A 24,014-nucleotide genomic window follows, 5' to 3' on the forward strand; every position below is an offset into this window, starting at 1 on the left:
AATAATGATAATTATTATTTTATTATTTATACCCCGCCCATCTGGCTGGGTTTCCCCAGCCACTCTGGGTGGCTCCTAATCGAGTGTTAAAAACAAGACAGCATTAAATACTAAAAACTTCCCTACACAGGGCTGCCTCCAGATGTCTTTTAAAAATAGGATAGCTGCTTATTTAATTGACATCTTGACAGGAGGGCGTTCCACAGGGCGGGCGCCACTACTGAGAAGGCCCTCTGCCTGGTTCCCTGTAGCCTCACTTCTCGCAGAGAGGGAACCGCCAGAAGGCCCTCGGCGCTGGATCTCAGTGAACGTTGGGGGTGGAGACACTCCTTCAGGTATACAGGACTGAGGTCGTTTAGGGCTTTAAAGGGAGGAAACACAAGGTGAAGAGAAATATCAGACGTCAAAAGTTTGGGAGCAGTTTAAATGCTATTTAAACCTTTGCAAAAAAGGAGATGTGAAGAGTTCCAGAAAAAAGGGGATGGCGACTTAGAGGGTGGGGGGCATGAAATAGTAGCAACTCATAGTTTAGATAAGAGAAAACTGTCAGAGTATTTTTTTTCTTGTTTCCAATGTTACTAAATACCTTTATGCTATAACAATTAATCATCAATTATTTTATGTGAAATCAAGCTCACTTTTTTGTACTACAGATAAGTGTGTGTACATGACTGTGGCAGTAGATATGGTGGTCACAGAAGTGGTGGAGCCAGTTCGTTTTCTGCTGGAGACACTTGTACGTGTGTATCCTGCCAATGAGCGCTTCTGGTATTTCAGCAGAAAAACTTTCACAGAAACATTCCACATGAAACTGAAACAGGTAATCTTTTTTTTCTTTTTCAGTGAACAAAGGTAAAAAAACATATTTAAAAGACAATTCAAAATGATTCTTCACTGCCCAACTGGAGCCCCCAGGTAAAATTTGGCCTCTAGAGGAATGGTGTTTGGCCTGCAGTTGCCAACCCAGTAGCAAAAATGGGGCATAAAGGGGTGAATATCTGTGTATTTACAGCTAGTTGGCAGACTTTTGGGGGACTGCAAACTTGGCCTGCCACCTTCACCCCCTCCTTGGAGTGGCTTTTCAGGAAAATGTAGTGGCTGACCAGGACGTAAATTGTTGAAGTGGTACAATTGCTGCAGTCCAGCAGAGGAATACCAAATGAGCATACTGTTTAGGATTCACTTGCAGATATTTAGCTTCACCTTCCATTATCGGAGGTAAATGGCACATCCTAGCCAGGCAAAGAAAGTCAAGGAGGTTGCAAAGCCTGGTCATTTTAGGGCATCATCTGGTGAGAGTCCTGAGGGCAGTGGCAGACTTTGGGCTCTTCAGGTTTCATTGGTGCACTGCAACACTAAAATTTGGTGTTCCCCTGCCTCTTGTGCTCTATTCTACATCATTGTTGTGGCACCCCCTGAAATGCTGCCGCCCAGTGTGGACGAACCAGTCACGCTACCCTAAAACAACCTTTCTAAGGGCCAAACCGAGGTTTGGAGAGCCATAATTGCATGGCGGAATAGGGTTATTTTGTTCTGTTCTGTTTTTAAATGGGTTTCAAGCCACAGAGGGTCAAAATCTGCACACAATCTGCAAAAGTGGTTGGAGCAATGGATTTACATTTTTTCTCTGCATGCTGCTTTCTACGCACTCATATACCCTCTGCTATCCAGGCAGGCAAAAGAGCATTACCTGCAGAGAAAAGGTGCTGTTTGGGGAGAGTCCTAAGCTAGAGAGGCTTGGAGGGCTTCATTTGGCCCCAGGGCCTGAAGTGCCACACCTCTGGCATAATGGGTGGGAACTTGGGAGAAAATGAAACAGATTCTAAGAGTTCTGATCTAGATTATCCATGTGAGGTTCTACAGGACTCAATTTTATGCCCCATGTTGTTTAAAATCTAAATGGAACTGCTGAGTGGCATCATCCAGAATTTGGGACTACATTGTCAGTATGCTGATGACACACAGCTATCAGTTCCCCTTTATATGTGCAGGTGTGGCAGTGGCTTTGCTGGGCAGATGTCTGCCTTAGTAATGGACTGCATGGGAGCCAGTAAGATGAAGCTCAATCCAGATAAGACTGAGTCAGTGTTAGTGGGTGATTCCTGGACTGGTTGGATGGGCGGTTGCCTGTTCTTGACAGGTTACATTCTCTGAAGGAGCAAGTATGTAGTTTTGGGGTACGTCTGGGTCCATCACTGTCGCTTGAGGCTCAAGTGGCCTCAGTGGTACAGGGTGTCTTCCATCAGGTTTGGCTGGTGGCCCATCTATGCTTGTATCTGGACAGGGATAGCCTTATTTTCTGTTGCCTATATTCTGGTAACCCTTAGGTTAGATTACTGCAATTTGTTATACACTTTTGAAAACTGTTCAGAAACTGCAGTTAATGCAGAATTCAGCAGCTAGGTTACTCAGTGGGGCAAGACGGCCTGAGCATATAACACCAATCCTGACCCAACTGCACTGGCTACCAGATAGTTTCTTGGCCTAATTCAGAGTTCTAATTTTGACCTATAAAGTATTTTATGGCTCAGGACCCCAATACCCCAAAGGCCACCTCTCTCCATATGAACTGACCTGGACCCTGTGATTGTAATCTAAGGCCCTTGTTTGTGTGTCCCCTTTACAGGAGGGCTGGAGGTGGCAACACAAGAAAGGGCCTTATCAGTGTAGGCTCCCTGCTTGTGGAATAGTTTCCTCAGGAGGCTTGCCTGGTGCCATTGCTGCATATCTTTAGGCACCAGGCAAAAACATTCCTTTTTCATAAGGCCTTTGACTTTTAATTACCTATGGTCTTTTTGTGTGGGTGGGATGTTTTAATCTGGTTGGCACCTGCCTGCTTTGGGAGACAATGGAGGAGTGCACCTTTGGGGTGAAGGCAAACTGTTGGACGGGTACAGCACCAGCTGTGGTTGTAGAGACCGATACAGGAGTGACATGTTTTGTTGCAGCTGGGGCATCTGGTTGTGCTGCTGCAGATACAGCATGGTGTTTCTTCTGCCTGTCCTCCTCCCAGAGGTCATCCCTCCTCTGGTCACTGGTCATTGCTATGAATGTTGCCAGGCAGTTTTAAACAGTTTTTTAAAAAGTACTTTGGATTTTTGAAAATGCTGGCTTTTAATGTATATATGTGTTTGTGTGTTTTTTCTTAAAACATTGTAACTGATTTTGAGCTGCTATGGCAAAGAAATGAACAATAAATTTAATTAATAACAGCAACAATAGGCTGAAATGTATTTGTCATATTTAGAGTGAAGAGAAAGGTCACCCAAATGCTGGAGATGCGATTTATGAAGTCTTGAGTCTGCACAGAGATTCTGAAAGAGAGGAAGAACCAGGCAGCCCATCCCATGAAGATGACGCTAAAGAGGGTAGAGTTTACTTCAGTAATACCCGTACAGGCTGTAATGTATTCCATTAAATATAGCTCTTCCTAATTATGCTTGCCAGGGATGTACCTCAAATAGGAGAGATGCATAATTTCTGGGGGTAACTGGTTATCCATAAATGCTGTTCGTTATCTCTGTCTTTTAATTCTCCTGGTGATGAATTGCTGTGTTAGCCCCCTGCATCCATCTTCCTCTACAACCACTACCTATCTCTGTAGGTAGTGGGCTGCAAAGTGCTCCAGAGTAGATCCTGCTGATAGCAGAGATCAAGGTTTACATATGACAGAGCAGGTGTGATGAGAACTTGAACTGGTGGGACCTTTCATTTGCTTGAATACAAAGAGAACTGAGGCAGGCAGTGCAATATGGTGCTTGCCTTGAATCTGCTTTCTTGCACTCCTGTCCTTTGCCATCCACTTCCCCATCTCCAAGGAAGAAAAAATAATCTTACAGGGCTAGGATGGGTGCAGTTGGAATGGAATAAATAGATGGAATAGAGCTGCTGGGACTTCTTAGAGATGTCTTCAGGAGAGACAGTTGCGCTGCCACCACCCTGGCACACACTTTCTGCCAGGGATCCTGTGAACCAAACTACAATCCCTTAACTACATTAGTCTTATAAACTAATTTGTGTTCTGTCTTGTAGTAGTTTTCTTTACAGAGTTGTGCAATGGAATTAGAATCTCTTGTGACCATGTTACTGATAAATATGTTCATCTCTTGGGTTTTTCCGATGTAGAGAGCGATAATGAACTCTCCAGTGGCACTGGTGATGTATCAAAGGATTGCCCAGAGAAGATCTTGTATTCATGGGGAGAACTGCTTGGAAGATGGTAAGAATTAATTAGAAATAATTTGCAAGAGAACTGAACAGTGACATATTAGAAAAATAACTTTTTAAAAGACTTGAGCATAATTTACATAGGAGTTTATCTTACTTCATTTGTTTGGCGTAAAACTGAAAGCAAGAAAAAAAACAGTACTTGGGGATGGGGAGAGAAGGTGGTGCTTGATTTTTCATGCTTTGGGACAGGCCACACAAGCTTGTGGGTGATGCATAGTTCTGTCATTTTCCTTTCGGCTTGCTGTGATTAGATGCCTGAATTACCCTGTCAGTAGAGATTTTACTTTCTTGGGCTCCATGATCACTGTAGATGGTGACAGCGGCCACGAAATCAAAAGACGCCTGCTCCTTGGGAGAAAGGCGATGGCAAACCTAGACAGCATCTTAAAAAGCAGAGACATCACCTTGCCAACAAAGGTCCGTATAGTTAAAGCTATGGTTTTCCCAGTAGTGATGTATGGAAGTGAGAGCTGGACCATAAAGAAGGCTGATCGCCGAAGAATGGATGCTTTTGAATTCTGGTGCTGGAGGAGACTCTTGAGAGTCCCATGGACTGCAAGAAGATCAAACCTCTCCATTCTTAAGGAAATCAGCCCTGAGTGCTCACTGGAAGGACAGATCCTGAAGCTGAGGCTCTAATACTTTGGCCACCTCATGAGAAGACTCCCTGGAAAAGACCCTGATGTTGGGAAAGATGGAGGGCACAAGGAGAAGGGGACGACAGAGGACGAGATGGTTGGATAGTGTTCTCGAAGCTACCAGCATGAGTTTGTCCAAACTGCGGGAGGCAGTGGAAGACAGGGGTGCCTGGCGTGCTATGGTCCAGGGGGTCACGAAGAGTCGGACACGACTAAACAACTAAACAACAACACCACCTCTCTTTTCCATTAAAAGGGGGACTTGGTGCATAGGCATTTATTTGTTAATAATAGGCTACTGAGAGACTTACAAGTTGGTTATTCAAATTAATTTAATCTCATGATTTTACGTCATTGACATGCAGTTGTCATATGATCTAGCACCCTTCCTCAGTATAGTTTTTTAAGAACAGAAAACAGAAAAGAAGAGCCTTCTGAACCAGGCCAAGGGCCCATCTAGCTCAACCTCTGATTTTCACAATGGCCAACCAGATACCTGTGGGAAACCGGCAAGCGCAAGAGCAACCACCCACCCCATGGCTTCCAACAACTGGTATTTAGTCAATCAATCAATCAATCAATCAATCTTTATTATGGTTCAGAGACCCAACAAATCGTTACAAAGCAATGCACAATTCGGACAGCCTACCTCCAGGTTAAACAAGCATTTTGTTCAGACTTAAAGATAGGGAGCATTGGTTCTTGCAACCACTGCTAAAAACTTTGCCACTGCTAATGTTCTAGCATTTGTCCGGTCTTCCAATAGGAACCTGACATAGTGAGCCTCTGATTTTCCTGGAAAAGGTACCAGCAAGGGTAATATCAGTTCAGCCCTGGCATGCTTGTATTTCACACAGTGCAGCAAAATATGTCTTGAGCACATGAGGAAAGTCTGTCCTGGTAGGAAACTCCTCTCAACCTGCCATCCAACACTGCAGAAGGAAAGACGTTTAGTCCAGCTTTGGTGAATAACCTTCGAAAATTTGGTACTGTCAGGTTTTTAATGTAAGGTGTTAACTCAGCTGGTATACAGAAGCGTTACTGCCTCCTGCCATGAAGGCAGAACATAGCCATTGTGCTTAGTAGCCGTTGATTGCCCTTATCCTCCATGAATTTGTCCAGTTGTTTTTTAAAAGCATCTAAGTTGGGACGTGGGTGGCGCTGTGGGTAAAACCTTAGCGCCTAGGACTTAGAATCATAGAATCATAGAATCATAGAGTTGGAAGAGACCACAAGGGCCATCAAGTCCAACCCCCTGCCAAGCAGGAAACACCATCAGAGCACTCCTGACATATGGTTGTCAAGCCTCTGCTTAAAGACATCCAAAGAAGGAGACTCCACCACACTCCTTGGCAGCAAATTCCACTGTCCAACAGCTCTTACTGTCAGGAAGTTCTTCCTAATGTTTAGGTGGAATCTTCTTTCTTGTCGATCTCATGGTCGGCGGTTTGAATCCCCGCGGCGGGGTGAGCTCCCATCGTTCGGTCCCAGCTCCTGCCCACCTAGCAGTTCGAAAGCACCCTTAAGTGCAAGTAGATAAATAGGTACCGGGAAGGTAAACGGCGTTTCTGTGTGCTGCGCTGGTGCTGGCTCGCTAGAGCAGCTTCGTCACGCTGGCCACGTGACCCGGAAGTGTCTGTGGACAGTGCTGGCTCTCGGCCTCTAGAGTGAGATGAGCGCACAACCCTAGAGTCTGTCAAGACTGGCCCGTACGGGCAGGGGTACCTTTACCTTTACCTTTTAAGTTGGCAGCCATCACTGGTTTTTGTGGGAGCAAGTTCCATAGTTTAACAATGTACTGCGTGAAGAAGTACTCGTTAAATCTGTCCTGAATCTTCCAACATTCAGATTCATTGCATGTTCATGAGTCCTAGTGTTATGGGAGAGGAGGAAAAAACTTCTTATTTTATGATTTTATGAACTTCTATCTTGTTGCCACTTACTGGCCTTTCCTCTAAACTAAAAAGTCCCGAACGCTGCAAGAGTTGGGAATTGGACATATATTCTGATGTCAGAATATTAAGCTCTCCCTTTTGACATATACCATATTTTTCCATGTATTGGACAAGGTTTTTAGACTCAAAAATCACGTCAAAAAACTGGGGTCGTCCAATACACGGATAGTGGCATGGGCCGGGGGAGAGGCAGGGCGCCACCAGCCATTTGGTTGGCAGGAGCGTGGCTTCCCCTGATGCTGCAGCAAGCGGGGAGTGATCTGGGGGCGTTTCCTGCCCGCAGCTGCGTGGGGGGGGGGAGAAGCTGCTCGTTGGCACAACTTCCCCCAGTGCCGCTGCTTGCGGTGGGCGCTTCCTGGATCCTTTCCCCTGCACTGCGACATTGGGGGAGGTTGCGCTCCCACCCACCGGATGGCAGGCGGGAGCTCAAATTTCCCCGATGCCACTATGTGCGGGAAACAGTCTAGGGAGTGTCTCCTTCCCACAGCTGCCCGGGGGGAGAGGCACAACAACTTTGGGCCATCTCCCCATATTTTATTGAAATTGAGTCCCCAAAAATGGGGGAGTCCTTATACATGGGGGTATCCTATAGACGGAAAAATATGGTAAGTGCAGGAGTTTGCCATTCCTACTGTCTTCTCATCCCTAGGATAGTTGAGAATTTGTTATGGCAAATCTATTTTTCCTATTTTATATTAGAATATTTCAAAGTGACTTTCTGTAGAATGTGTGTGTATAATTTAGGCTTGCACTGTTCAAATAAGCAACAACTTTCCTACCTTTTTGTTAGGCATAGTAACCTTAGTGTGAGACCAAAAGGACTGTCTTCGCTGGTGAAGCGTGGTGTTCCAGAGGCATTAAGAGCTGAGGTCTGGCAGTTACTAGCAGGATGTCATGATAACCAGGCGATGTTGGAAAAATACAGAATTCTCATCACAAAGGTGAGTCTTTCGAAAATGTTCATTGATATGATGAATTTATATATTAAATCAGATCTCTCTGCATGTGCAACAATAGAGCTATATCGTAAACAAATAAGTGTAAAGAAATTTTCACTAGAATACTTTACTGCTTGCTGTGGGTACCCACAGATTTGATTCAATTAGGAATGAAACATGTGGCCTTGGTTATTGATACTGCATGGCATCTAATGTTCTGTGCAGATGCTAAAAACTGTGACGTAGGTTTTTTTTTTAACAAACTTGTTCCTCCTTCTCTGAGACCCTTATTCTCCATGATAGCAAGGCTGTCACTTGGCTGCTTTTATAATTTTAAAAAGTTTAGCCTGGGTGTCTTACTGTATCAGGCTCAGACCTGCAGCCTTGAGGTCTAGTTATATGCTGCTTAGTGTATTGCTGCTGTGCTCTTATGAATGGAAAAAGTTGACCTAAATGTTTATGAGAACCACTGTGCTGTGACCCTGATAAGACACTCCTTATACGTGTATATGTACCCCAGGATTTTAATTCTTTTGGTATCTACCAGCTTTCAGCCTTTAAAGTTTTTATTGAAAGAGGGAGGGATCGAGATGTGATAGATAGGTAGAGCTTTTCTTCTCTTTCACGTTCTGTAATTTTTCAGTTTGATTGATACCATTAACTATGGAATATTTCATTAGTACTATCAGGAGAAATATATTTTGATCCCAGTGGTACAGTAGACTTATGTTGACAGAAGTTCTGGGATTAATTTATCAGCAGTGGACTCTAATTTTAAAAAGTGGCTCATGTGATCATACTCTCACTGACTAGTATAAAAGAAAAGGATGTTTGCAAGAAGTATACAGTGGTGCCCCGCAAGACGAATGCCTCGCAAGACGGAAAACTCGCTAGACGAAAGAGTTTTCCGTTTTGGAGGTGCTTCGCAAAACGAATTTCCTATGGGCTTGCTTCGCAAGACGACAATGTCTTGCGAGTTCCTGCTGGTTTTTTTCCTCCCCCCCTTTTTCTAAGCCGCTAAGCCGCTTATCAGCTGATCCGATCAGCAGATAAGCCGCTAAAAGCCGCTAATAGCGCTAATAGCGCTAATCCGCTAATCCGTCAATGGGCTTGCTTCGCAAGACGAAAAAACCGCTAGACGAAGAGAATCACAGAACGGATTCTTTTCGTCTTGCGAGGCACCACTGTATCTATATTGTATATAAGCCAAATAATTCTTTTGCCCTTGTTTTCTATATGGGGATACCTTTTTAATTTGATTCCCTCCCCCTCTTTCTTTTTCCTTTCTCCTCCTGCGATGAGGCTGCATTTTAATTTTAATGTTTCAATATTTTAATGTTATATTTTAATCTTGTTTTTAAGTTGTATTCATTCAGCTTGTTTTTATTATTGCTTGTTAGCCGCCCTGAGCCCGGCCTTGGCTGGAGAGGGTGGGGTATAAATAAAAATTATTATTATTATTATTATTATTATTATTATTTAATATTAAATCTAATACTGTTTAGAATATTCCACTTTCACAGTGATTGTTTTTTGCATATATGCAGTTGGAAAGCTTTAACACACACTTACACAATCCAGTGAGCTTTTGACTGTCCTTCTCTCTCTTAATACATTTTTTTATCTGAATATCCATTTATTGATAAATTGGTTTTAGTATATTTTAAAACTTTTTTATAATTGATTTTATAATATAGAGTTGAAATTCTGTTTTGAAAGTTATTACCTATCCAGAATTTAGGTGAACAAGGTTATTAATCTAATAAATTCAGCAGAGAAAGATATAACTAAGTGTGTCATTCAATTAGCACCAACAATGTTCCTGGCACTGTAGAAAGTATGTTGCTAGCTATACCTAAGACTGAAGTAATATGGATTAAGCACAAGTAAAAGAAGGATAAAATTCCCAGTGGATTGAGGGCAAAGATAGTTAGGAACAGGTTACACAAAAGCTTAGTTTAGATGGGGGATTGGAAACAAATTGCAGGGTGTACACACTCCCTCTATCCACTCAAAACTAATATAGGTTTACAACCTAACCTACATTAAAACATCAAAAAGAAAAAGAAAAAAATCCAGAAGAATACATTACAGAAGAAATTCATATATAAAGTATACATTCAAAGCAACATAACCAGAAAGTAAAATATTATCAGAAAGATTTCAGTATAAAACATTACAAAGGTGGTCAACTGCAGAATGCACATTTAATGCAGCAAAGTTGACAACAACTACAATTTTATCTTAAACATTTCAAAAGAGAACATTGCTAAAGGAAGTGAAATATAAAATGCACATTTAAAACAACATAATCAGCAAGAGAATAAAATTAAAATACAATCATAAACATACAGCATATCTGCTGCTGTAGGTAAGATGGTCTCTGAGCTCTTCAGCAGCCTCAGCTTTTGCAGCTGGAGTCAATCAGGGCCCTGCCATCCCATTATTCATGATTCATGCTTCCTGTTTTTGGACCAGCCCTTTTGTATGATGCAGTTCTGCCCTTAGCAGCAGACAGTGGGGTTGGACTGAAGAGACATGGATTCAGTCCCATCACACCCAAGACGCTTTCTGAAAGACCATTGGCCAATCTTCAACTATCAGTCTGGCAAAGCACATAGCATTGTAGGAATGAAATTAGGCTTTATGTTGCCCTGAACTTTTTGGTTGAAGGGTGAGATTTCTTGATTCCTCCCTCCCTCCCTCCCACTCTCTCTCTCTGCTGTTGTTGATTCTTGCCAGTCAAACCTTTTCCCTATTTTCATTGCTGCCCTAGGAAAACTGATTTTTGAATAACTTCCTGTATTTTTCTTTGTTATCGGATGCTTCTAGCTTTCCCTACTTTTTGAAAACAGCAATGTTGTTATCACAAGTAATGTCCACACTTTTGAAATCTCATGAGAAGCTGAAGGATTTTGAATTGGAGATCTGATGCAGACTGAGTTAATCAGAGTGTAGTATATGTATTAAATCCTAGAATGAATCCTAGTATATAATAAAAACTCTGTGTTAGAATCTGAAGATACTTAAACAAACAAAAAAATGTTTTCTTATTCAGTGTTTTGATACATGTTTGCTTTGTTCAGCACCTATTATTCTGTAGCACTGAAGACGTGTATTAATTCTGCTCTCTATAGGAGATTTTATAAAACAATATGTGTAGGTCTTTTGAAAGTTGAGTCATAGAAGTTGGCTGAGATTGATTTGATTTTTCTACTTTTGACTGCTTTTAAGATCCCAGTTGCCATAACAACTTTATTACCTATTTTTTCTCTAGCAAATCAGTTGCCATAACAATAAAATACAGCTTTATGAATGTGACCGCGTTTCTTTTTGACATTCTTCATTTTTATAGAAATACCTCGTGGTTGGGGGTTGTGTATGTTTCTTAAAATATTAAGCCTTCAATCTAGCATTCTGCATGTTCCTGGGTGAATCTCACTGAAGCCAATGTCTATCCAACTGTGTATTTTCCTGTTTCTTTCCAAGCCAGCATTTGGACATTATGAAATGAATCTATTCGTATAATCTATAGGCCAGGAAAGGGTCATATGGCATAGGCAGTTGTCCTGTTAGCCAGCCCTCGAGTCTGCAGTTGTCGTTGCTGAATCCCAGGTTGGCTCTGAGTAAGATTCCCCCCATCCATGATCTGATTATGGATGAGAAGGCTGATTGTGGTCTGTACACTGAGTCCTGGGTGAGTAATCAGGGTGGAGTGGGTCTCCCCCAGCTGTGCCCACCTGGATACTTGGTGCACAATCCGGGCAGACTTGAGGGTCCAGGAGCGGAGGTTGCTGTGTCTAGAGAGATTCCATCTCCCTTTCAGGCTCTCTGTCCAGTTGTGAGGGGGATCTAGAATGTGTGTTCCTGGCACTGGGCTATTAGGACAGATTAGAGATTCTGCTGGTTTATTAGACGGATGGCAGGTTGCCTGCTCTTGATGGAGTTACACTCCCTCTAAAGGAGCAAGTACATAGCTTGTGGGTACTTCAGGATTCTTTGCTGTCGCTTGAGGCTCAGGTGGCCTTAGTGACGTGGCGTGGAGTGGGTCATGTAAAGCTGATGTTACCTGTGTTTTCTTTGTAGCATAGGAGTCCCATAGCTATTAATTTTTAATATTGCTAGATCTTCTTCATTGTACTTGTATAATTAAGAGAAGCAGTGCATTGCATTGCAACCTAATTGAATTGCATGTGCTGGAGGACATCTGTTATGGTTCTCTCTGTCTCTTAAAGTCTGTGTGGCATGCAAGCCATGTTTAAGCCTTGTCTGTTCTCTTTTGCCTTCCCCCTGTCTGACTCAACTTATTTAGTCATATAGACCAATTTCCACAAGTTATCTGGATTGTTGATATTCCCATAATTACTGGCAATGTTGTTCCAAACACAGATTTCCAACAGGTCAATAAAGTATGATATAATATATTTTTGTTACCTGTTTTCTATCATTTCTGGGGTAGAAAAATACTCCGCAAGTACTCTTAGATATGTTTTACATTGTGGTGTTTGTTTTGCAACATTTTGTGTTCCAATATGTTGTGACCTGCCTTGGAAGAGGTAACCCTGAAAGGCAGCCTATACATAATAAAATGAAAAAAGCAATATCAGATTCATTGTGACTAATAATGTATCTCTGTGTATGGACTCAGCAAAATTAACTTCATACATTATTCTTGATTCTAAATCCATGAAAGCACACAATACAAATTCACACACTGCTAGCTGTAACTTGGCCACTTTCCTCCTGAGTAGTTGAAACAGACATACACCGTCTGGGGCTTTAAATCCAGTGTGGCCCCATTTTGATTGGTTCTCTTGCTACCAGCCAGCAGTTTCATGCTGGTTACCAGCAGCTTGGATAACACCTTTACTTCGGATTTATTCTTTTAATATTCCCAGCTTTGCTACCAACTTCAGGGGAGTGGCAGCTCTCTTCTGTGCCCTTTGGTCTCTTGCTCAGTCCTCCAAGCACTTTGATATTATTGTTACCAGATTAATTGCAGTATGTCAGCTTCTGACAGTTTCCAGTATTTATTTCTACTAATTTATTACTGAGCCTTAAAACTTGCTGTGTATCACATCAAAAATGCGGCAACAGAAACATACAATAAACTTCAAAGAAACTGTTTTTCAACCGCATGTCTGTGTCTAGCCAGTGCTTCCCTACAGGGCCGTCTTACCCATAGGTGCTAGGGGTGCGGGGCTCTCAGGGGCGCCAGGCCGAGAGTCCGGGGCCCGAGAGTTGAGTCCAGTGAAGAGCCCGCCCGTCGATTGGAGTGCTGTGGCAGGCTCTTCTACTGCAGGCAGCTCTGCACCGCGAGTTCGGGGGCGACTGAGCCAGCAAGATGCTGAGGTGGCCGGCCGGCTGGCTCTACCCTCCTGCGCGCCTGGGACTGGGCATCCTGGGGGGCGGGCGCCGGGTGGATCTTTACACCCCGGTGCCGCATATGCTTGAGACAGCCCTGCTTCCCTATAAAGGGCTTTGGAAATGCTCCACTTATTCGTACCAACAAGGTGTCATATGAAAGCCCATGGCAAGTATTGGCTGGGATTGTGTAGTCCTAAAGCACTTTTGTGCTATGTGGGTTTCAGCAATTTAAAATTCTGACTACTACTCACTATTATGCTATGTTAGATTTGGTTCTAAAGAAGAGAGTCATTTCAGTTGAGGCTTTTGGAGGGTGCAAGGAGTTTCAGTGTGTGTTTGTGTGTGGGACTTGAAGAATCCTAGTGCATAGATTCATATATAGCTTTTTGGATCCCAGGTATGAAGTTTAATTAAACAGATGTAGCTAAATAACTTTTAATTCCAGTTCTGAGGTGTTCTGTGTTCCATTTAGCATATAGCAGGCATGTCCAAAGTCCGTTTCAGGGGCCTAATCCAGCCCGCTGGTCGGTTTAATCTGGCCCCTGTGGCAATTTATATTTTCTGGGGTAAAATCCTTAAAAAACTTCAATACTAAAAAAGGTCAACAACTTTGGTTGGCTCTTTGGATGGCCCTCACGGCCCTTCACTTCATCAAATCAGACCCTCTAAAAAAAGTTTGGACACCACTGGCATACAGGGACCTTTCACAGAGCTGTACTGACTTGTATCATAGCAAACAAGGCAGTTAACACTGGAGAGCCTGTGACACCTCTTTCTACCAATGATATTACAAGACATCAAACACATGCCGCCAGGTGGTGTTTGCAGCCTGTGGGCTCAAAACATGCTAATATTATTACAGTATGCTAGCTCAAGAGAAGCTTAGTATGAAAACTGGCTTCATACTTAACGAGTGCCTTTGGCAGTTGAACTGGTGCAAAATAAAGCTACAAATTTTTTTTGGTAAAAACTATTTAAAAATACAAAGTAAAACCACCAAATCAGAATGGCAGAAAGAATACCACCCAGTCTCTCCCATCCCCTGGCTGAAGGGCTGGGGTGTGTCTTAGTATGATGTGCAGGATTCACCCACTGGCAGAGGAAGGTGGGGGGGGTGCGTGCACAGCTCCGGGTGTCATCCCTAAGCGGGGGTGACATTCGGTGCTCCGCCTGCCCGCGACTCGGACTCCCACGCCTACCACGAGCTGTCGGGGGAAGGGGCGGGGGGAACTGCTGCGCCGCTTTGCCAGTTCCTTCCTTTCCCCTTCCCGCTCGCCTGCCTCCTTCCTGTCCTCTCCCTTGCCTGCCTCCTCCAGCCGGGAGCACGTGCAGCAGCTCGCCCCGTTCTCTCGGCTGGAGGAGACAGGCAGGCAGGGGAGAGGATGGGAAGGAGGCAGGTGAGTGGGAAGGAGAGAGGAAGGAAGTGGGATCAGTGGGTGCGTGTGCAGCTATCCCGCGCCTGGGAGGGCACCCTCCGTGCCTCTGGGGAGCATGTGCCTGCGCCCCTCAGGAATGCGCCTGCCCTGGACAGCACGGGCATATGTTCCGCCACTGGATTCACCCCCACCCAACCAGCGGAAAGAAGTGGAGGCCCTAGCTTTGCCCACATGGAGACCCACTGCTGGTAGTAGCCAATAAGGGAAAGGTAAAGGGACCCCTGACCATTAAGTCCAGTCGTGGATGACTCTGAGGTTGTGACGCTGGCGTTTGTCCGCAGACAGCTTCCGGGTCATGTGGACAGCATGACTAAGCCGCTTCCGGTGAACCAGAGCAGTGCACGGAAACGCCGTTTACCTTCCCGCTGGAGCGGTACCTATTTATCTACTTGCACTTTGATGTGCTTTCGAACTGCTAGGTTGGCAGGAGCTGGGACTGAAAAACGGGAGCTCACCCCGTCGCAGGGATTCGAACCGCCGACCTTCTGATCGGCAAGTCCTAGGCTCTGTGGTTTAGACCACAGCACCACCCACATCCCTGGTAGTAGCCAATAGAAAGCCCCAAAGCTGAAGGTGTTGTGGGGTGCTGACAGCTTTAGTTCTACTTTAGCCCAAGCCCTGCAGAACCCAGTCATTAGCTTGTGCTGACCTGGAGCTTGGGGGGATAGACAGAGAGAGCGACAGAGAATATAAAAAACCTTGCTCTCTCTCTCTTTCTGAGCATTGACTCATTCTGACTTTTTGGCGATAGCAGTTCTTTTGGATTGGGATTGACTTAGTGGTCCAGAGAACTAACTGGCAGAAAACGGGAGACTGGCAGAGATATCTCCAGCAGTTTTTCTGAGTTCCAATGGAAGGATATGGGTGGGGCACGGACAGGGAAGAGGCTTCCAGATTTTGGGGAAACTTAAAATAATTATTCTTGAAATGTCACTTGACCACCCTTCACTCAGGTGCAGCTATGCAGGTATGCAAGAAGCGTTCTGGAACAAGACAACTCAAAAAATTGCAATTGTTTTTTTTTTTTAATCATATTTATTAAAATTTCCAATAATAACAGAATAGGAAAATAAGAAAGATAAAGGAAAGAAAGAAAAAGAGAAACTAACTTAGACCCTTCTTTTCATAACCTTCTTTCTGGGACTTCCTCCTTCCCCTCCCGATTGTATTCCCCTTTATCCAAGTTGGTTCCACAAGTTCTCATCCCCAATTAAACCTAATATATTATACTCATAAACCAATTTAAATTTACACCATCTTAGCATCACTCCTCGTCTTATAATAGAACAAAATTTTCCCCAAGATCCGCTCTCATTTCTTCCACGAGTTCCCCCTTTCTAAAAAAAAAAAGAAAAAACAGAAACGTAAAGTATCAAAGTTATAAAGAATATAAGATAGAAAGTATAGAGAAATTCAAAAAGTTGGTTACAAAGCCTTTGGATTCTAAGGTTCCCCCTCCCTTCCCCGGTTTTGATTCCCCATGTCCATTTGTCTGTATGTTGTCGGCCTGGAGATCTTAAGTCCACAGCCAAATTTATCTCAGTCCATCATGCTGTTTTCTTCGGATTTGATTGTCTTAATGATGTTTAACGTCGAAAATCCAATCTAATAGAGGCCTTTAATTTTCTTTAATCTTTTGTTGCTCCTCCCATTATTCTTTCCGTGTCGTATTCAGTCATCTACTCTTTTATTTCTTGGTTTCTCAGGTTTCTGTCTTGTTCAGCTGTCAAAACATTCTTGTTCCAAAATTTAACGTCTCTACAGAGGTTTGTTATTCAGGGACACAGACTTACGTCCAGTTCCTTTCTTGCTTCAATGGAAGATTCTATTGTGTTATAGTCACCTCTGTAGACAAAATAATATTTCAGTTCTGCAGCTTTCCCAGGAGATAAGACCTTTACACCTCCCAGAGTAGTTTTCCACATACGACACTTGTAATGTCCCGAATCCCCTCTAGAGGGATTACAATAACTTTGTATCCTCTAATCCAAAAGTCAATTTGTTGTTTCTTTTTCCCGACAGTTTATATCCATATTTATATCAAATTGTAACAAAATTAACCAGCAAAGAACTTGTAGCAAAGTCCTCTTTATAATTTCCAGTTTTGACAGCTCCTTTGACAGCTGTCAAAATCTCCATCTCTCTTCGCCAGGCTGTCCGAATCGCCCCGGTTCCCAGGGGGGGGGGTTGCTTTTTCCTCACCCTCGACTCCTCTCCTCCAGCACAGTTCTTATAATTCACATCGTGGAGTTGGTAATTTTTATCATCAATAAGCTTCTGAATAGATCTTGGTTTCTCAGTCCTTGTTTTAGCATGTTTACAATCAGGGAGGGGACTGACTTCCTTTTTTGGATCCCCTCCCGCTCGTGCCAAATCCGGAAAAATTTTTCTTTTTTCCTCCTTTTAAACCCGGTTGCCCAATTACTCACGGGTTGTTGATCAATTGTCCGAATTTCCTTTGGAAGAAGCCAGCGCTCTCCGCCGAATGGCATGCGGCTGCGCCCGGCAGGGGAAGCGGAGGACTCAAAGCACCACGCTACTCCCCGGCGCCCGATCCGTAGCCTTTAAAAAGGCTCTTTCACAAGCCGGGAGAGCGATAACGGTGCCAGCCGAGTCACCATGTCCACGGGATCCGTTCCCGTGGTTTCTAAGGGTCCCCGCGTCGCCGGCGCGGTAGGACCCAGCCCCTGCCGAGCAGACTCCCTCCGGAGCTCGGAGGGAGTCCGCCATTCGGCGATGGCGCCAACCCGGAAGTCCAAAAAATTGCAATTGTTTATATCTAAGTATATATACCTCGTGTTTACATAATTGCTTAGTAGAGAAGTTTGCAGTTGACTGTCTCTTTTAGTGTACAGTGGTACCTTGGTTTAAGAACAGCCCTGTTTACAAACTATTTGGTATACGAACTCCGCAAAACTGGAAGTAGTGTTCCGGTTAGCGAACTTTACCTTGGTTTAAGAACGGAATCTGAATGGTGGAAGGGCACTTGCGGTGAGAGACCTCATTAGGGAAAGCACACCTTGGTTTAAGAACGGACTTCTGGAACGGAATAAATTCGTAAACCGAGGTACCACTGTATATGGTCATAGTTCCATGCTGAATTTAGTTACATAAAAATATCAAATTGAAGAATTGTGTGTATCTTCTATTTTTGTACGTACCTACAGTCCATCGGTGGAAAAGAATAATAAAAACAGCATGCTAATTAAGTATATTTTGAAAATCTGAAATTTTCCATTGTGGTCCTGTTCTGTCTGCGGATCACTCTCTGATCTATTAGCTGCCTTGGAGCAGCTCCACACCGGATAGTGGCAGCTGTGATTATCTCTTTCTACTATTTGTCCTGCACCCCTCCTCACTCCCACCCCCCTGACAAAAACATCTACTCTAATTTTATGATTTCAGGGAATCTAATGATACAGTTAGTGAACTGTTGCCTTAATTATAATGTTTGAATTTGAATTCGGAAGTGTTATTAGAAAAAAAGTAAAATTCCATAGACTTGATTTTGTTTGTAATTAGCCCAACTGTTTTAATATGGAATTGTAGTGGTAATGCATTTTTAATCTGAGTTGCTGTATAACATGACTTAATTAAGAGTTTTAGCATGAGTTGTAGTTGTTTTCCTATGTGTGGTTATGTAAACAAATGTAGATGAATCATTTTTACAGTGAACCTTTATTTATATGCCTCTGTATTATGATTGTGATAATAATTTGAATTATAAAGGGATTAAAGGAAGAGCTTCCAGGTTTTACTAATTGCAATAAAACACATTTTAATTTCAAATGATAAACAATCATTTGACTTATAGAGGGCTGGTTTTTTTAAAAAAACAACAACACCCAACCCTTATTTATGTGTTTAATAATTAATAGCTCTCTCTTCCCAGTGGGGATTAGATTACTGCTGACTTGGGTTAGCCACTGCTCATTTTAGTGCACTAAAGGTATCTTTGGAGTTGGAGCATGTAAGTTATTCCTATGGATGTTTTTGTTGCTTGTTTGATGGAAGAATGTAGCTCTGCAGAAGCATGCTTTCCCTAAAATCCTCAATATATTAATTGAGATTGGTCACTTTCAATTGTCTTCGTTTGTCATTCTTATTCATGGCTTGCTGTAGAAGGCTATAAGCCAGCATTGTCCCTGGCAACTGTTACCTAGTGACAGTTTCAGCTGCAGTAGCCATTGGTTGTTCTTTTGATTGGGGCTGAAGGACCGAGTCACCTTTCTGATGGCGAGTTTTTCTGCATCAGCTAAGGATGCGGAGGAGGGGCAGGCTTAGGTGGCAAGCTGTAAAATCACAAGAGAGCATGAAAGAAACAGCAATAGCATTCTCAAAACTGATCACAGTAAAAAGGATTTCTGTGTCTACACCACAGCTCCTGACAAAGCAAATATATATGCAAGGCGCCGCTTCACTGCTTTGACAAGAGATTTTAATTTTAACAGTATTTTAATTTTGAGATAGATTGAACAGCTTACAGATGAGCAATGGGCAACGTTCTGTGGATGCTATAAAAGCATAAGGACCTTCAGCACAGCATGGTGGTGATGGACATGAGACATGAAACTTAGGAAATGATGCTTTCTATTCATCCCACTGCTGCAGCAGGACGAGAGAAAAATCTTTTCTTTCTCATGTAAGGAATTCTTTTTTCAGAAGGCACAGCAAGGATCATTAAGCAGTGCCAATGTGATTCCAGCACTTCAAAAAGAGAAAAGAGAGTCTGCTGTTAACATAAAATTGAAATGACCTTGGATTTTCTTTTTTAATTAAAATATGTGAGCTGAATAATTTCTCCTGTATCTTTAAATGATTAACAATGCATTTGATCTGGGTGTGGATGGTGGGTGGGTTAAAAAGCAAGACTGCTGCATGCACTGAATGAAAGATCCATACAGTAGTCAAATACCAGCTTATTAGTGAGCATCGAAGGAGCCTTCTTACCCCATTGGATGTGTCATAGTGGCAGATGTAATGGATGTGGTAATATTTGCTTCTGAGATAAAGAATTTTTGAAGCAGATGGTTATCGTTTTAATTGTCTAATGAAATGCGTATGTAGCAACTGAGGAAATGAAGCCTGAAGACTAATGGAGTAATAGAATGCAACGGCAGCTTTTCTTGTTAAATCATCGTTTCATTAGCTTCTTAGAAGAATTTAGATGAGAGTTAATTATCTCATTGTGTTGGGACGTACGAAAGAATGTGGACATCACTATAGAGGTGAGAAATGACATGGATAGAGCTATGAACTTCACTGTAGCAGCTGTGGCTTTATTTCTAAAGAATTTTTTTATCTTTTGTTGCTCTTGAAATTAAATGCAAGACAAGTTTGTATTCCGTGAGAACCTTGGATTACCCTATTGACATCTAATATTGTAACGGACAGCATATCTTTCTAACTGGCTTGACTGAAGATCCAACATCATGTCTATTTGTTTCTTTCCTTTATTATACGTGGTCTTGTTAACTAAATGGAGAGGATATTGTTCATCGAAGGGACGAACCTGTTCTTCATGTAGTGATTGCTGCCCCAACATATTTCTTTACTCGTTACCAAAGACTAATGACATTTGTTTGCATTAAGATGCCCCAAATCTTGACCTTAGTAATGCAGAATGAAGATGATACAAATGACATTATGCCTTGAAGAAAGCCGAAGGATACAATATATTAGAATGAGCATCTTATTAGACTTCTTATCTACTTTGCTTCTAGTTTTTAGCTCCTAACAATTTTTGTTTTAGAAAACATTACATTGAGAATTTCTACCCAGTACTCCCTCCTTCACGTTTCCCCCCAGGAAAATGCACTTGCAGAGATTTTTATCATGACATTATATTTTACTCTCCATTTTGGTGTTTCTCTCCTCCAAAAGTACAGCTTAAACAAAGTGCTTTGTTTAGAAGTGCCTTGTGTTTTGCTAAGGAAGGAATGAGCACAGGAAGACGCTGAGCAGTGGCCTTTTTGCCTCTTTTCTGTATTGTAATATGAACAACTTTAGAAGCAATTCTAAAATCTACCCAGAGAAATGGATATGTAAACAAAATTACAGTAGCTGGTGACTCACAAATCACCTAGTTCTGAGTTTTGAACACATTGTTACGTAAAGCAGATCATGAACCAGTCCACTTGGATTGAGTGGAAGACTCTGAATATGAGCAGTAGCATTGTGAATGTATCTGAGCATTACTCCTGTCCAATTGGTTTTGGACACTACAGTGTTGTTGATATCTGCATCCTTGAGACTCTAATTATTGTCTTACTAACATTTTTAATTATAACTGGTAACTTAACAGTAATTTTTGTCTTTCACTGTGCTCCACTGTTACATCATTATACCACCAGCTATTTTATTCAGACTATGGCATATGCTGATCTTTTTGTTGGGGTGAGCTGCTTGATTCCCACCTTGTCATTGCTGCACTATTCTACAGGTGTCCACGAGTCGTTGACTTGCCAGGTTTTTGGATATATCATCTCTGTACTGAAAAGTGTTTCTATGGCCTGTCTTGCTTTTATTAGTGTGGATCGCTATCTTGCTATCACAAAACCACTTACCTACAACCAATTGGTTACACCTTGCCGGTTGAGAATCTGCATCATTTTGATCTGGTTGTATTCCTGCCTTATTTTTTTGCCTTCTTTTTTTGGCTGGGGAAAGCCAGGTTATCATGGAGACATTTTTGAATGGTGTGCAACCTCTTGGCTTACCAATGCCTATTTCACTGGCTTTATTGTGTGCTTGCTGTATGCTCCAGCAGCCTTCATCATCTGTTTTACATACTTCCACATATTCAAAATCTGCCGGCAGCACACCAAAGAGATAAATGACAGGAGAGCTCGTTTTCCTAGTCATGAAGTGGACACTGCTGCAGAAAGTGGGCACGGCCCTGACCGGCGCTATGCTATGGTTTTATTTCGTATAACCAGTGTGTTTTATGTGCTCTGGCTCCCCTACATCATCTACTTTATGCTGGAGAGTTCTAGGGTCCTGGAAAACCCAGCACTGTCTTTCTTAACAACATGGCTCGCTATAAGCAATAGTTTTTGTAACTGTGTTATATATAGCCTCTCAAACAGTGTTTTCAGATTGGGACTTTGGAGATTGTCAGAGACTGTGTGTTCATCTTGTATACATAAAAAAGACAGCATTGTTCAAGACCCAGTTCCTAGAAAACGGGCCAATTCCTGCTCCATCTGAGGAGAACTAAAACAGACAAATACAATGTGATATTTGGGCTAGGTAGTATTCTATCCTTTGGAATATTGCTGCAATAAACAGTCAATAAATATTCACTGCAAAATGAATTATGGATTGAATGGTGATTTGTAAGAAAAACATGTAGCTGGAATGGTCAGAGATGGATTCTTGGTGAAATTGTGGTATATGAGGGAATCACTGGTAAATGTAGGGCAAAGTTTCCAGTAGTGTGAACTAATCTGTTCAGAACTAAAGAATAATTCATCAACAGTAATAGTGAAATTGTCACATATTATATATGTGGATGAATTTGTAGTACTGTGTTGTATTAAGATAAATCTTGTTTGATGCAGTAAGTGATGGATTATCAATTACGTCCTTAGGAAATATATGTTTTAATATGAGGCAGCTTCAATCTTGTAGTTTTGTCTCTTGTACAAAAACATTTTTAAAACTACTGTAATTTTAAAATTAAATATATTTCTTTGCAGGGAAATAATGTAAAGTATATTTTAATGTTCTAGTGTAACACATATAAATGACTTAATACTTTTCTGTTCTTTTGGAGCCTTTTGTTCCCATTGCTCAGGCATATTATTTATTCCGGGGTCAGAAGCCCATATAGTTGCCTCCTTGCCCCCTTATAGCTACTGTTCTCAAGCTGTTTGAGGGGACTGGAGTAATTTTAGGCACAATGTATGTGAGGGGCAAGCTTTGAGAGAATATACCGTTGAGTGAAACAACAGTCAAATTATTGAAATTAACTTGTATTTTCTAGTGCCTACTAAATTAGCACAAATTTATGGAGTCTTTTTGTGCTAATGCTTTTGCTTTGTAATTTATTGCATATGCAATAACATCAAATAGCAGTGTGACTTATCTGCTCAATAACACTTTTTAAATGTAAATTTTAAAAAGCAGGTTCCACTTTAGTTATATAGTTGTGAATGTATCGCAGTTTGCATGATCTCAGCATGTATATAACACTGTATATTTTTTAAAATGATCATTTTGTATTCTGTGCCTAATGGTTTTCCTAGCATATTGTTAAATCATTGTTTTAAATTTGGGATAAATAAAAAATTGAGTTGACTTTACAGAAGTACGTCTTGCAGTGTTAAATGCGTATTAGGCAAATCTTGTTAGAGGTTCACAAATTAAGGGGTTTTGTAGGGGACTTGATTTGGTGCTTCCATAATCAATTTGTGAGGACTCATTAAGTATGTAGGGCATGATCCAGTTCACATTACAATCAGTGGGACTTAACTTGTGCTGGATTGTACTCACAGTTATCAGTAATTTATATAATACTGATTTTGGCTAAATCTGCCACATTCTGACTGTTGCTTTTAACATGTGTACCAGATATTAAAATAACATTTTAAATGTCTGCCCTATAATTTCTTATTTTACCAGAACACTAATAATGAAATTCTCCCTAGAACCAAAGGTTGCACCAAAGGTTATGTACTTTTGTGTTGAGTATACCTGGGACGCGGGTGGCGCTGTGGGCTAAAGCCTCAGCGCCTAGGGCTTGCCGACCGAAAGGTCGGCGGTTCGAATCCCCGCGGCGGGGTGCGCTCCCGCCGCTCGGTCCCAGCGCCTGCCCACCTAGCAGTTCAAAAGCACCCCCGGGGGCAAGTAGATAAATAGGTACCGCTTACCAGCGGGAAGGTAAACGGCGTTCCGTGTGCGGCTCTGGCTCGCCAGAGCAGCGTTGTCACGCTGGCCACGTGACCCGGAAGTGTCTTCGGACAGCGCTGGCCCCCGGCCTCTAGATGTGAGATGGGCGCACAAACCCCAGAGTCTGTCAAGACTGGCCCGTTTGGGCAGGGGTACCTTTACCTTTACCTTTATACCTGGTGTATCCAATGGGGGAGGCGAAACACTTGACTTATTATCAAAGACAGTTTCTTAGGGCAAGATCCAGTGTTGTGCCAGTGGATGCAATGAGGTTTCCTCTTCCTCTTCTCCCCCAGCACCTCCCCAGTCTGCTCCTGAGGGTTCCCAAAAACTCCGGAGCAGACCTTAGGCATGTGCAGAGGGCTGCCAGGTTGTGGGAGGAGAGGAAGGGTAAGTCCAATTTCCTTTAACAGAAGTCCCTTGCATGTGGGTTGTTGATACCATTGGGTGTCACCCTCAGTAATTTTCAAATTCCAGAGTATTTGAGACAAGTTCCAGTACTGTTTCTGAAATAAAACTCTGGGACAAAATATAGTGCAAAGATTACCAAAAGATAGC

At 42.4% G+C, this 24,014-nt stretch overlaps 2 protein-coding genes across 4 annotated transcripts in view; both read left to right on the forward strand.

Moving 5' to 3' along the window:
* Window positions 1-24,014, forward strand: part of RABGAP1L (RAB GTPase activating protein 1 like) — a 151,458-nt gene that overhangs the window by 18,807 nt on the left and 108,637 nt on the right. For all 3 annotated transcript variants that reach the window (XM_082229046.1, XM_082229047.1, XM_082229048.1), the window contains exons 11-14: window positions 654-820; window positions 3,248-3,368; window positions 4,126-4,219; window positions 7,614-7,764. In XM_082229046.1, the coding sequence (XP_082085172.1) occupies window positions 654-820; window positions 3,248-3,368; window positions 4,126-4,219; window positions 7,614-7,764 (533 nt within the window). The remainder of the gene's footprint in view (window positions 1-653; window positions 821-3,247; window positions 3,369-4,125; window positions 4,220-7,613; window positions 7,765-24,014) is intronic.
* Window positions 18,359-22,516, forward strand: GPR52 (G protein-coupled receptor 52). Its single transcript, XM_082226917.1, has one exon. It carries the CDS (start codon window positions 20,688-20,690, stop codon window positions 21,771-21,773), a length of 1,086 nt encoding a protein of 361 aa, XP_082083043.1. The 5' UTR covers window positions 18,359-20,687; the 3' UTR covers window positions 21,774-22,516.

Source organism: Podarcis vaucheri (assembly GCF_965113315.1).
Source record: "Podarcis vaucheri genome assembly, chromosome: 6".
Classification (NCBI taxonomy): domain Eukaryota; kingdom Metazoa; phylum Chordata; class Lepidosauria; order Squamata; family Lacertidae; genus Podarcis; species Podarcis vaucheri.

What these genes read in the sequence shown, in the direction of transcription:
- GPR52 (XM_082226917.1), top strand. Translation starts at nt 20,688, where the DNA reads ATGAACCAGTCCACTTGGATTGAGTGGAAGACTCTGAATATGAGCAGT.